The sequence below is a fragment of the Poecilia mexicana genome, unplaced genomic scaffold (assembly GCF_051168715.1).
Source record: "Poecilia mexicana isolate PSO_F unplaced genomic scaffold, ASM5116871v1 scaffold_21, whole genome shotgun sequence".
In the NCBI taxonomy this organism is placed as follows: Eukaryota; Metazoa; Chordata; class Actinopteri; order Cyprinodontiformes; family Poeciliidae; genus Poecilia; species Poecilia mexicana.
Genome location: NW_028263390.1, coordinates 16,921,142 through 16,934,676, shown reverse-complemented (window position 1 = coordinate 16,934,676; position 13,535 = coordinate 16,921,142). Strand labels below are relative to the sequence as shown.

The window sequence follows — 13,535 nt, the reverse complement described above, 5'->3', positions numbered from 1 at the left end:
TTTGCATTTTGCAATAGATTTAAGATTGTGCTCAGACTTTTTACTGTAGAAAAATGTTGAGATTCAAACATTGTCTTTGCTTCCATTTTTAAATTATACCCCAGTTTGTATTGACTTCTCACTCAAAATCTTAATATATCTGAAAATATAGCGATGCTTTTGCAGGGACCTGTAATCTATTCTGTTAATTGTTTATCATTATTTTACTGAGAGACATCTTTAACTGTATTTCTCAGTGAATACAGTTCCACCTTCCATGCTGGGAGGTTTTCAGACCGACAGCAGTGTCTCTGGCAGCACAGTGTCCCTGTGCCGTTTTTGTTTTGATGTTTCTTTTTTTTTTCTTTTTTCACAAACTAGCATGTGGAGAAAAAGCAGAACAGCAGCTGTCTTTGATTCAGTGATGAATTTTCCTAGAAACAGATGAGAAAGAAAATAACTGTAACTGATAAACGCAAACGATCTGATCCGCTCTACAATTTAACTGTTCAGTACAACCCAAAAAATTACTTAACCGGAACTTCCGTGTAATTCAGGCCACCTTGTTATTTAATATGTGAAGCATAAGCGCTGATCTGTTCACGCCAGGAAACGAAATGAGATGGTGTCTGAACTGTGTGACTATCCTGTGTGGAACCTCTGCTCCAGTTGATCTGGTGAAGAATGAATCCCAGTGAGACTCCTACCTGCTGTCCTGACCTTTCTTGTGCTTTCCTGTCCCGTCTTGTCCTCCCATGTCCACCCCGTCCTTGGCTGCCTCGGCCCATCTACGACAGTCACACAGAGACCTGTGACCTAGACGTCCTGAATGACAGAGGGCTCCCCCTGTCAGTCTCTGTCTGCCTCTGTCCCCTGCTCAGCCCGGCTTTTGGCTCTGTTAAACCTCTTCTCTTCTCCCCTCCTTTCTCTCTCGCGGCACCAGGCGCGGCTTCCCTCCTGTTCATCCACCCTAAGCATTGCTGAGGTACTCCTGCATGTGTTGTGATGCATCGTAACCGTGGCATCAGTCGATGCTTCCTCCTCCTTCTGCAGCACCTTTGAATCCCCGTCTCCCTGTTGTTTCCGTCATGTGTTTCTGCGTGTCCGTTTCGTGCTGCCTGCTGCTCCTCTGCATTTTTCTTTTTCTTTTCGGTTGTCCCTCTGTGTTTGTGCATCTGTCGTTGTCGTTTCATTGTGGATCTTGTCTTCTGGTGTTCTGGTGAACATTCTGTTTCTAGCTCTTAACTTGTCTCCATCCTTTCAGACGCAGCCAAATAACTAAACTTTCATCACTATACATTTGCTTAACTGATCTTTCAACCTCAGCACAGTTGAAAGATGCTTGTTTTGTGTATCTGAATGTAAGTGATATTGCTTGCACAGTGTGCATTTCTCTTCCTCTGCTGCACATACAGGGCTTCACATAAACATCAGCACATAAAAGGCTGATTAACAGCTTTCACAGTTCTGATGTTTTCCTTTGTTACCTTGGTAATAGTCCAGTGATTCTGGTCTGTAGATGTAATAATAGAGACATGAGCTCAGTTGGAAGGAGTAAAATAGGGAGGATGTTATAAATTCATTAAATAATTGTATCTGAGAAAGCTCCAAATAAAAAACAAGACATTTAGTTTCCACCACACGTGGCTAAAGATGCCCCGTTTATATCAAGTTTTTCTGAAATACCAAAACTACCTTAAAAATCCCCACAAACTCCAAAAATGTAGCTTTATTTTTTTCATATTAATTTAAAAAAAACATGCATTCAGAGTTAACAGCTTAGTCATGAATTTAGAAATTTATTTATTCAAGTACATCTTTTTCAAGGGTAGAAAGATCATGAATTTCCAATATGCAATTCCAGAAGCCTAATGTTAGCCAGCTAGCAGTTAGCCATACATTAATTATATATATCTGCCCGCTTGTCTCCAGTGTGATGGCACTGACGAACCTTTCTCAACGTCAAAAGGGCGATGTTAATGAATACAGTCATTCAGTTCAGTTGAAAGCAGTTTATTTGTATAGAGCCAAGAGAAACTGGTCCAATTCAGATCCAGTTATAGCAAATAAAGTTCAGTCCAATTTTTTTTTAGTCCAACACAAACTTATAATACAGTCAGATTAAATTAAATGCAGCCCATATCAGTTCAAATGAGCATATAATCCAATTTTGTTGAATTTATAATGTTAACCTATCCGAGAAAGTCCAGCTGAGTGAACTGAGTCATTTATTTGAACAGTCGCCCCACATAGATAGAAACTGGTTGATTTTAAGTACCTTTGTTTATTTTATGTGACAGGACTTAAATGACTATGTTAAAGTCACTAAGCCTCACTAAAACTGAGATCTTTCCTGTCTTCCGTTTTTAATCTCGAGCATAATTTGACTGATATTTTAGTAAAACCATAATTTTTTAATTACTTTATTTCTCCATAGAGAGGTCTTTGGTAGTGTCTATGTTAATAATAGATTAGTGTCTGTTTTATCGCATACTCTGAGATATGTGATCACATTCTCTGCTAGAACTGCTTTAAATCCACTGAGCCGGTGCGGTTCTGTTGTGTTTTTGGAGGTTTAGGTGAGATATTTGACTCTTTGAATTTTTATTTGGTCTGACTGAAGAGTCAATGCAGCCCGTTTTGTGCGTCGTTTGACCAGACTGTGGCTGGAAATGTCTGGATAATCCAAAGGCACCACTAACTGATATTTTATGTCCGAGTGGGTGTGCATGCCTTTTCTAGCTTAGCAGTGTATGCGTGTGTGCGTGTGTGCGTGTGTGTGTGTGTGTGTGTGTGTGTGTGCGTGTGTGTGGTTTGAAAGATGAGTGACTATCCTGTGGCTTCCCCCAGGCCTCACGGAGAGAATTCAGGGCTCACCTGGATGAGGTCATCACGCTCAAGTCAAGGTACTCTACCTTGGACCAGGTAAACCCGCTAACCTTCTAGCAACTTCTTATTTACTGGCATGCAGGCCATTGGCTTCCCACAGAGCACCTGACCACCTAACACAAGTGACATGCATTGCCACTCACACACACAGGCAGAGAGGCAGTAAGAGAAAGGGGCTTTTTAATCCCACTGGGCTTCAGTTCGGTTTACCATGTTTCACGGGAGCGTTGTATTAATTTTACAGTCAGATGAGGCCTAGATCACATTGTAAAAACACACAAAACTCTTTTATCTTCTTATGCTACAACTGTGAGATTAGATTATATGTGATAGACCTCCACAAAGTATAATTTTGCTCGTCTGTAAAATCTCACTAAAATCAAATAGAGAGCATCAAAAATATCTGTTTCTAAAGCTTGCTTAAGATTTTTATTTGGATTTATTTCATCTAAACGATTCCATTGCAGCTCTGTCTATATGGTTAGCGTCAGAGTTGTACTGTAAAGTGAATCTCTAAGTGTTTCGCAGTATCTTAACATGCTTGCTTGCAGTAGGGCCCTGTATTTATTTCCATCCATTTCCCCAGGATAGTACTACTCCAGAGTTACAACGGGTCAATGAGATGTTCTTACCCTGCATGTCAGTTTAGGTGGACAGCCATGTTGCTAGTTTTGCAGCTTCATCTCTCTGTTTTTGTTCACTAATTTTCTAAAGCTGAACTCTGAGGCCTTTGTAAAAGAGTTGTGTTTATACCGTCATTAAATTACATGCAGGTACATGCAGGGCAAAGGGTTTTATTTAGGGCCAGGACAGTCCAGGGGGTTAAATACACATTCACACCACACTTATCAAGTTTAAAGAAAAGAAAAAAAATAAAAAATTTCCACTTCACAATTCTTGTGTTGGTCTATCACATAAAACTTTAATATAATCTTTTGTATTCTGTTGTTTTAACAAGACAAAATTTGTTAAATTTCCAAATTATGTAATTGCATATAACTGTAATTTGACTACCGTTTTCAACTCCTAAGAATTAATTTTGTCAATCTGGTCAAATTTAGGATAACTAAATTGTCTTACAATGTAGTAACACGGCCTAAGTACAAAGGCTGGTAGATAAATGTGTTGTCAATGATTATATATTGATTTGATTTAATTTTTGGAGCAAAAGCATCTAAAACTTGCTACCCCAATAATTTGACTCAGCTGTAAATGGAATATGTACTGTGGTGAGACGCATAGCAACATCTAATTTCGTCATTACTGAGTTGTAAAGTCCACATTTGTGCTACCACCTCCTCTGATCAACAACAGTTCTCTGAATCATTGCCTCTTTCTCCAGATCTGCACCAGCACTCATTCTTTTTCATTCATCGTTCGTCTGATCTTTTGTACGGCTTGATTATTGCCTGATGCTGTTTTGTTTGAGTAGGGGGTGTTTTTGTCCCAAGTACATGAGATATTCCGTGCTGTTATTTTCCACCTTACAGATTTCTTCTGTGTTGATGTATTGTCACATTTAAATGTTTCAGCCCATTAAGACCAATGTTTTAAATAAATCACTCAGATAGAACCTGTCTGACATCACATAGCAGGCAAAGCAATTCTTAAAAAGCACAGATCTGGAATAAATTCAAACACAGATGAGAAACAAAGTAGTCATTGACGCCCTAAAGGTGCCATCAAAATGGTTACAAAACCATTTCTAAGGCTTCAGGACTCCAGTGAACCACATTAAAAGCTGTTAGTCACAAATACAGACAACAGGGAGTATTGGTGAATAGTTGACTTACCAAAATTACTGCATTAACACATCCATGAGTTCTTAAAAGAATTACTTAAAGTTCATTTCATGCATTGACACACAAAACCTTCACTTTTAAGCTTTTAAAATAAAACAAATTATATTTTTACATACAGGTAAAATTATATATATAAAAAACAGGATATGAAGGTTTATTCAGGAGCCACAGAGGAGACCTCTGTCTTTGAGGTGGACACTTCAGAGCCATCGTCCACCTCTTTCCCAAAAAGCCGCATGATGCATGTGCGGAACTGTCGGTTCATGAAGACATAGATGACCGGGTTGTAGATGGTGGCACTTTTGGCAAAGTATGCAGGTATGGCAGCGGCTAACGGGTGGAAGGTATATCCGGGGTTGGCTGCGGCAAAGCAAGCAAAAAAGGCGTAAGGTCCCCAACATACACAAAAAGCCAAGATCATGACAACAACCATCCTAGATACTTCCTTCTGGGCGTTCTGGGTCGACTCGCATTCCTTCTGCTGCATAGCAATGTCACGGATGGCCAACCACACTGCCAGGTAGCACAAGACGATGACAGCCAGAGGAGTGACGCAGCATGTAATCATGAGGACAATCATGTAGGACTTGACATCGGGGTCCTCACTTCCACTGAACACATCGGGTCCACAGGACGTTTTCAACCCATGGGGCCAGTACCTGCTCCATCCAAAGACGGGAGGAGCACACCACACTGCCGACCAGACCCAGGAGAACACGATCCCAGCTGTCGCCCATTTGGCATCAAACTTGGTATTTCCAAAAGGTTTGCATACAACAATCCATCTCTCCCAAGAGATGACAGTCAGGGACCAAAGAGCAGCAATACCACAAGTCGAGACAACGTAGCCTTCAAAGACGCACATTGGATGTCCCAAAATAAAATATCCAAAAAACTGGTTGCACACGCTGATGGTGCTGGCAAAGACCGTCTCTCCGAGATCGGCAATGGCAAGGTTGACTAAGATCCAGTTCAGGGGATGACGGAGTTTCTTGAACCTTGCCGTGGCTACCAAGACCAGACCATTTGTGAAGACTGATAAGACGACCACAAAACACATCCAGACTGTTGTGATGTTGTAAACCCATCGGGGAGCAATGTGGTAGTTTGGTCCCTCAAAAGGATCTGGAAGCACAAGTTCACATCTTGGAGTCTTCAACAATCATATTACTTACTGGCATGCAAGGAAAATATTGTGTAAATGCAGATTAATTAGTTTGTCTTCAAATCAAAGTCAACTAATAAATAAAATTTCAAACACTTCACTAAAGTTTACTTTGTGCCAGCAGACACTTTAAATATCACTGCACAAATTACAACATATGTTATTCTGCTTACACTGCAGATTGTAAAACTGTACAAACTCTTCCACAGATGTTTAAAATATTAATTTAATCTCTGATAACACTAATTTTAACCCAAATTGGTTCCAAATTAAAAGCATACCTCTTGTATGATTGCTGTTTGTGTATGTGAAAGCAAATCCCCTTGTAGTTTCTTCATTGTTCTTCCAGGGAGCAAACGCCTGCTTTCCCCAATCTTCTGCCATCCTGATCTTGGAAAGACGATCTGAGCTGCTTGATCTTCCTCTGGCTTGTAACCTTGTGGATTTGTGCGGTGCTTATCCTCATACTTTAGCTTATACACCTGCAGTTCACTGACCTCGGATGGGATTACTTTAAAACCAACTAACGAAGCCCTTCCCCCCATCCGGAGCGGAACCCTGGCATGCGACCACAGCGGCTTCTACCGTAGGTCTGAAAAGCCACACATCCCTCAAACTTCTCCGCATTTCATCCTGACACAAAAACTCAACCTGCACCACCTACCTTACTCTCCTCAGAACCCCTTGCCTGGACGAGAGATCTCTGAGACAGATGTAAATAAGCTCTTCTAGCACCGGATAATCAGAAAAGCTCAAGGATCTGATTGTGTGTCGCCATCTTGTCTGAGAGCTTGCACTAACTGGTCCCCATCTTCAAGTCTCTGGATTTGTGCGTTACTCCTGCTTCAGATAAAGTTGCTTTGCATAACTGATTCAAAACCATGTGAAGAACATCAAAACCCCTCCTACTGGACCCACTGCACCAACTCCACTAAAAATGTAAACAGAACGATATAAATCCTAGTCAAAGTCTGTAATTAAATCCAGTTTAAACAGTGTGCTAAGACCTTAAAGAGACTATTAGATTTCGGGGGTAATTACTTTTTCACTGATGGCCAGACTGGTTCAGACAGCTTTGAAAATTGTTTTGTCTTTAATCAATATCAACATGTGATTGATTATCTGAAACATTTAAGTGTGAGGAGGGGGTAGTGAGAAGAGAAGAAATCTGTAATTGGGCAATGACTGTTTCACTACACTGTAAGAACTAGAATTAACAGAGGAGCGATGTGGGTGGTAAAAAGCATCATTACTACACCTTTACTCATTCCTCCTCTCTCCAGACTGGAGCTTTTTTTGCATTAACTTTGTGTCATTTTGCCAGACCCTCTCCCAATCTGACTCCATGCCCCCTTTTTAGCATTTAGTCCTCAGCTTGATCCCAGGGGGGCAGAGGCGACCAAAGCCAACTAAAACACCTCTCCTCTTTCTTCTCACAGTGAATATATATTTTTTAAAAATCCTCTCCTCCTTTTGCATAATTTCTCTGACAGCTTCTCTGTTTTGTGCTGATCTCAGCACCACAGCAGTTGCATCCCATCATTTCGCTAAAATCCGTCTTTGCCAGCTGATCATCGAGCTTATCGACCCCCCACCCCCCGCCCTCCCTCGGCTGCAGCTCACCCGCTCTGAGCCACGTGTCTTGCGAGCCTGAGCGCACTTGCTGCTCTGTGTCTGTAGTCATTGCTGCCACTTGCTCCCTGCCACATTGATCTTCCTGACACATCTCCATTATTAGCATATCGCTGTTAGTTAGAGTCGAGATTCTGCAACTCAGATCTTTAGACATGCACACAAACATGCACACAAACATGCACATGCCTCCCAGCGGCAAAAATATTATTCACTTTTTTGGGGGGGGGGACTTAATAAACATATATATTCAGGCTGTTGTTTTTGTGTTTGTGTATTTGAGTATTTGTAATCATTTTTGCATCCTTCATACTCATATAAACCTTTTTTTTCCATCTTCACTTGGTGGTCTCTCATTAGTTAAGGGGGGGTATTGCAGCTATGGACAGACCAGACGTCATTGTGGAAATGTTTGACAGTCCTCTAACTATATATATAACTATATATATATAAAAAAACAGACAAATCTGCTTTTGCACCCACATTTCTCATATTCTCCTCACTTCCCCACACATCTACTTGTCCCTCCTCCAGCGCACTCATATCCATTTGCAAACTGTCTTTGCCTATGGCTTACTGATGGTGCCATCTTCTGCACCAAAATGTTTTGTTCTACTTTTGTTGTTTTGGTTTGTTTTTGTACCCCCATAATAAGCTTTTATTTTTTTTAAACTTGCTGTGAAGATTTTAGTTGTATTCTGTAAATCAGATGGTCTATTACTATAAGGCTTATGCGAAACTGGAAGATAGAAGGTAGCTTTTATTCTTATTGTTGTGATGTGCTTAAAGAGACCAGCAAGGTAGGGAGATTCTTATGCGATTCTTCATCTTCGATCACATATTTTTTTTAAATTCTGCATTTTCACTGCTTTTAGGCCTAGTTTTTGATTGTCACATTGTTTGTGCTTTTACCTGTGTTCAGGCTCGATCTGTGTCTTGCTGTAGCTGCTTTTAGCTGCCATAGATCTTGTGTTTTTTCGTTTTTTCTTGCATTTCCCTATTGCTCTTTTTTAGTATATTATATGGGCAGTTCTAGCACAAATCCTATTGCCTTGCAAATTTCCATGGGTTTCTAATATGAGTCCCCTGAAAAGGACTTGAAATCAAGCACAAAAAGAGCTCAACATTAATAAAACAATTCTAAATGCATGCAATCTTCAGTCAGTGATGTAAAATTAATATGCATCAATCGCATTGTCTGCCTTAAAATACACCTATTTTTTTAATTGCAGTAGGAATCTTTTTTTTGTTTTTTGTTGTAGCAGATTTTGATATAGTGCATAAATAAAAGGTTAAAATTTAGTTAATTTTCTATTGCTTTTTGCATGCTTATCCAATAGGGAATGGAGTTCTCCCTGTTCGGTGCACAGTGTAGGGATGAGGGATGGATGTGATGCTGATGTCGTATCTGATTTATGGGACAAGGAGCTAAAACAGGAGTTCGCACAGGATGTAATTAATGCAGAAACAAATTTTTTGCTGATTTGATAAGTCAGGAAATGCAATAAGAACATAGATGCATCACTAAACTAACCTAAAGGAAGAATTATTAAAGTTTAGAACTGGATTTGAGACACTTGATGAGGACCAGAAACCCCACAAAAAAATAGGACTTAATATATGATCTTAAAATTTCTCTAAAGACGCTTTTTGTGCAACTGTTTGAGATTATAGTCTTGTAATAAGATATGCATGTATTTAAAGCACACGTTTTGCTAGGGATGCCAATAATCTGCAAAGTCGCTGTGCAAATCTGCATGTGTGGAAGATTGCAGTTTATTTGTGTTCACACAAGATGTTAGAAAAAGATCAGGGCCCTGGTATCTGAAACCCTGAAATTTGATGGACATCATCAAGAGTCACTTCATACAAAAATGCTAGTGATTTGCATGACAATTTAAAAAAAAAACAGGGCGACCAGGAATAGCAAAATGACCCAGATCCAAGTTTATTAATTACAAAATAGAGTGCCAGAGGAAGAATGCTGACACTGTATGCTTCCTTGACAAAAAGGACCAAATATAAGTCAAAGGAAAAGCAGATGGTAGTAAAAGTGAGAAGATAGTGTGACTTTAGATCATTCTTACACAAGGTAGAAAAAATTAGTCATTATGTCTTTAATGACGTCCAAAAATTTACATTACTGACGACTGGCTTCCAGGTTATTCAGCAGCAGAATACAAAACATATGAAATGCATCAAACCTATAAAGTTGCATAAAGCTCAATGTTGAATATTGGATACCTATATTTTTCTGATTTAATGAGTCTTTGAATCAAAAATTTTTTTTTATCACAATTGAAAGCTATACTTACTTAAGAAGGGATAAAGTTATTTAAAGGCTATGTACACTGAAAACTCAAATTACTAAAAAGTAGTAATTTGAGTTTAAACCTTTCCATTTTTGATACATAACCACATAAATAATGCAATACTAAAATCCTTCTCAAGAGCAAGGCCAAAATCAAACCCACAATTATCACGGTCTAAACTGATATATTTACAATTAACTGAACGCTGAGTAGAGAGTTAGTCAGCTTGATAGCAATCTCTTCATTTGGATTAATGGACCTTCAAGGAATAAAATCACTACAGAGCAATAATTTACTAAGCTCAAATTTGTTCTCACGCAAAAAAAAAGAAAAGAAAAACACACACACACACTTGGAGACCAGAGAGTAATTTACACTTAACAGCTTCTCAGACTTGAATGAACCAAGTGGGAATAAACAAAAAACAGCACAAACATAACTTAAAGGATGCAGGGTTAATAAAGTCCAAATTCTGCAAGCTTTTACTGATCGCCATTGGAGAGTCTTCAATGAGGCCATATAAACCCCCCCCCAATTTTTTTCTTTCTTTTTTTTTTTTTACCCCCTCTCTCTCTTTCTAAGCCCTCTCATTGCTGCACCTGCCAGGGTTGCTTGTCGTGGTGGATACCTGTCTGTGTGTTTGTTCCTCCCGTCCGTCTGTTTGCCATGTCTGACTGTGCTGTTGTGGTTGCTGGGACAGATGCACTGATGCCTGTGATTCAATGCTTTATCTCCACTATAGCTCCATTGTAGGTTGGAGGTGCTTAAAGATGATCGCAGGAGGACCTTCAGCTCTCGAGTAACTATCCCGCCCCCTCCCCGTTCCCCCCTCTCTCCCCTTCCCTCAACCCTCCTCGCAGGAGCGTGCAAATCAAATGCCCCGCTCTTTGCCCCCCCCAACCCTCCTCCCCGCCCTCTTTCCCTCCCTCTTTCCCCCTCGCTTGCCTAGCTGTTTCTCTGGCTATCACTCACCGTTCTCACTTTCTAAATCGTCTGTTTCTTGTTCTCGGCCTGTCCTTCGTTTACTCCTGTCACTCTTTGTCTCGTTATTCCCTCACTCACTCTGTCAGGATTCTTATCCTCTCCGTCTTTTGTCGTTTCTCTCCCATCTCTCCCTCTCTTCCCTCATCTGCCTGGCTATCTCTGTTTCTGTCTCTCCGGTTAACGTGGTCTGCTTTCAGTAGTTTTTTGTCTGGTGTGCTGGATGTCTGTTAAGTAGTTGCCATTGAGACCGCTTTATTGGTCTTTACTGTTTTTGTTTAGTTTTGTTTTTTGTTTTGTTTTTTCTTCCCTCTGCTATGTCGCAGCTCTGTAATTTAGAAAAGTCTGTCCCATTTTTTAAATTGTTTGTTTGTTTCCGGGCTGCGGGATCACATCATGCTGATCGCCATCGTTCCTCGCCTCCTTTGGCTATCAACTTCACCTTTCCTGTCTTTTTCACTCTCCATCACTCCCCACCACCTATTCTCCACCCTCTCACCTTGGCTGTTTGGTGTTGCAGTATCAGCTTAGGGAGGGGAGGAAACAGCAAGGGGCGGGTAGGTGATTAGAGAGAGACCTTCACCTTCGCCATGGGTGTCTCAGTTCTCCATACATCACACGCCACCCGCACCCAGCTTGTTTTTTTTTTTTTAATGATTAAAGGTCACAGAAGCCATTGAGATGGAAGGGATGACTTAGAGAGATCCCAGAGTGAGTGAAGGGCATGTTGGGACAAAACGGATAATGACTGCAAACAAGGCAGTTTCAGCTGACGCAACAGAATGTTAAAGTTTGAGACTGACGCGCCTTTAGTTTGTTCTTTAATTTGACCTGCATTCATTAAGGAAAATAAAAGATAATCTCAAAAAATGTGAATGCTGTGGGTCAATTAAGAGCACTCTGTCGTTGTTCTTCTTGTATTTCTTTACCCCCATGACTGAGATCCCAAAAGCATAAGAAAACATCCTACATGCAGAATTAAGCAGCAACATGCTGATCATGCACCACTTTTTATATATTTCATAAACTCAAGATTTTAAGTTGTGTATCAGAGTCCTATGAGTTCATAATATTTTTAAAAGGATGCTGGAGGAAGATACCACTTCACCACATTTACGATATTCTTATCGCATACAATTAGGAGAGATAATTTTTTTTAAAGTGTTGCATTAACAAAACCTTGTCCTTTTTTTCTTTTTTCTTTTTTTCAAATTGTGCTCCAGGGTTTTAATAAATCCCACCAATGCACAACATTTTTTAAACTTGTTAACCACTACAGATCATTTTAAAACTTTGTTGCATTGATAAGATCTTAAAATATTTTAAAAATACAATTTCAGAATCTTACCAGTGCACCAAATTTAAGAAATGTATTTCAGGATCTTAACATTGCACTGCTTTTACTGCTTTTTTCTGAAGGTGGACTTGCAGAATAAGATTGGAAATATTGATGGCATTTGCAACTGTGGTCTTTCTCTTTGCACTTAAGTACAGATTTTATGAGTTCTGCAAAATGTGAATTGGTTACTTGTGAAATAGAAAAGGTTGCTGTTGTATCATTGCAGAGTGCTGTCCAAATACCACTCCACATATTAATAATGAGAAACATTTCAATACATTTGTTACATTTTTGTTTTCAGTGATCTGCTTATGAACACAACTGGTAGTGAATTACAGTCAAATATTTTATAAAACCATTTTTTCTTTGTATAGGTTTCATTAATTGAAGACCTGTGATGTGATTTAATCCTTCCCTTTAAAGCATGTTTGAATAATACTAGTCAATAAACCTAGTCAAGAATAAATGCAGTAACAGGATATCCTGTACAAAAAGCTGCCTTTTTTTTCTGTATATGACATTAAATCAGATTTTAGGTCAGTATGAACATTATTACACATAAAGGAAAAAGGCTTGCAGTCCTGAGAACTCTATTCCAGCCATTCAGGGACTGGAGCACATCACAAACTAGTTTGCTTTACTTACAAACTGTCTAAAGACGGTAAAGTCAATGTTTTGTAGTGACGACCACTAACCCTCGATTGAAGCCCTATAGAAAATTTGTGATCAGAGCCAAACAAATGTGTGTGAGCAAGTCAGCCTGCAGAACATGTTTGATACAAGTCATATAGTTCAAAGCCAAACCTACCAAATACAAAGGAGGCGTGGCGACTTTGAGGAAAACTGAAGTTAAAAATTCTCACAAATCATCTTACTAATGCTAAATGTTAGAGAGTGGAGAAAAAATACATTTTTATGCTGTGTATTTAAACATGTATCTTTAATGAACCTCCTTGCGTCTAGTGGCAGCACGGGAATTTTAAAAAGCGACTCTAACGTGTTTTAGAGTAAAACTACATCCTTTCTCAGTTTTGGCGTATAATTCACGTAGAATATTGTGTAAGCAGGTACTTATTTAGCTGCCATCTGTGACCTTTCCACTAGTTGTCTCTAAATCCTCCACACTAGCAGTGCTTCTTTAGGAAAAAACCTTCAATTTAATCATACTTGAGAGCAAACTTCTTCCAGATAAGGGGTCATATTTTTAAACCTGTTGCTAAAATCTGCTTTCTATGTAGTTTCTACAGTCGAAGAGAATGTTCTTCATTTCGGTTCAGATCAACAAAACTCCAAAGTTGCCATTTTCCAGAACAAATCCATAAGACCAGGGTTATAATTACATTGGCATCGTGATATTTGCTACAAAAAAATGGTTTCGTGTGTTTTGCTGGACACTCGCCTAATTTTATCCATCTCTGCTCCCCTCCCCACTTCAC

The 13,535-nt window shown here is 39.5% G+C and overlaps 2 protein-coding genes across 2 annotated transcripts in view; one reads left to right on the top strand and one right to left on the bottom strand.

The window, feature by feature from the left end:
- gphnb (gephyrin b) overlaps nt 1–13,535 on the top strand; it is an 87,909-nt gene that overhangs the window by 62,235 nt on the left and 12,139 nt on the right. The window contains exons 9-11 of the mRNA XM_015001976.2: nt 923–964; nt 2,830–2,904; nt 10,522–10,578. Of these exons, the coding sequence (XP_014857462.2) occupies nt 923–964; nt 2,830–2,904; nt 10,522–10,578 (174 nt within the window). The remainder of the gene's footprint in view (nt 1–922; nt 965–2,829; nt 2,905–10,521; nt 10,579–13,535) is intronic.
- On the bottom strand, nt 4,816–6,230 carry LOC106926835 (red-sensitive opsin). The gene is made up of 2 exons (XM_015001985.2): nt 6,117–6,230; nt 4,816–5,795 (listed from the first exon to the last, which is right to left on the bottom strand). Exons 1-2 carry the CDS (start codon nt 6,217–6,219, stop codon nt 4,825–4,827), a joined length of 1,074 nt encoding a protein of 357 aa, XP_014857471.2. The 5' UTR covers nt 6,220–6,230; the 3' UTR covers nt 4,816–4,824.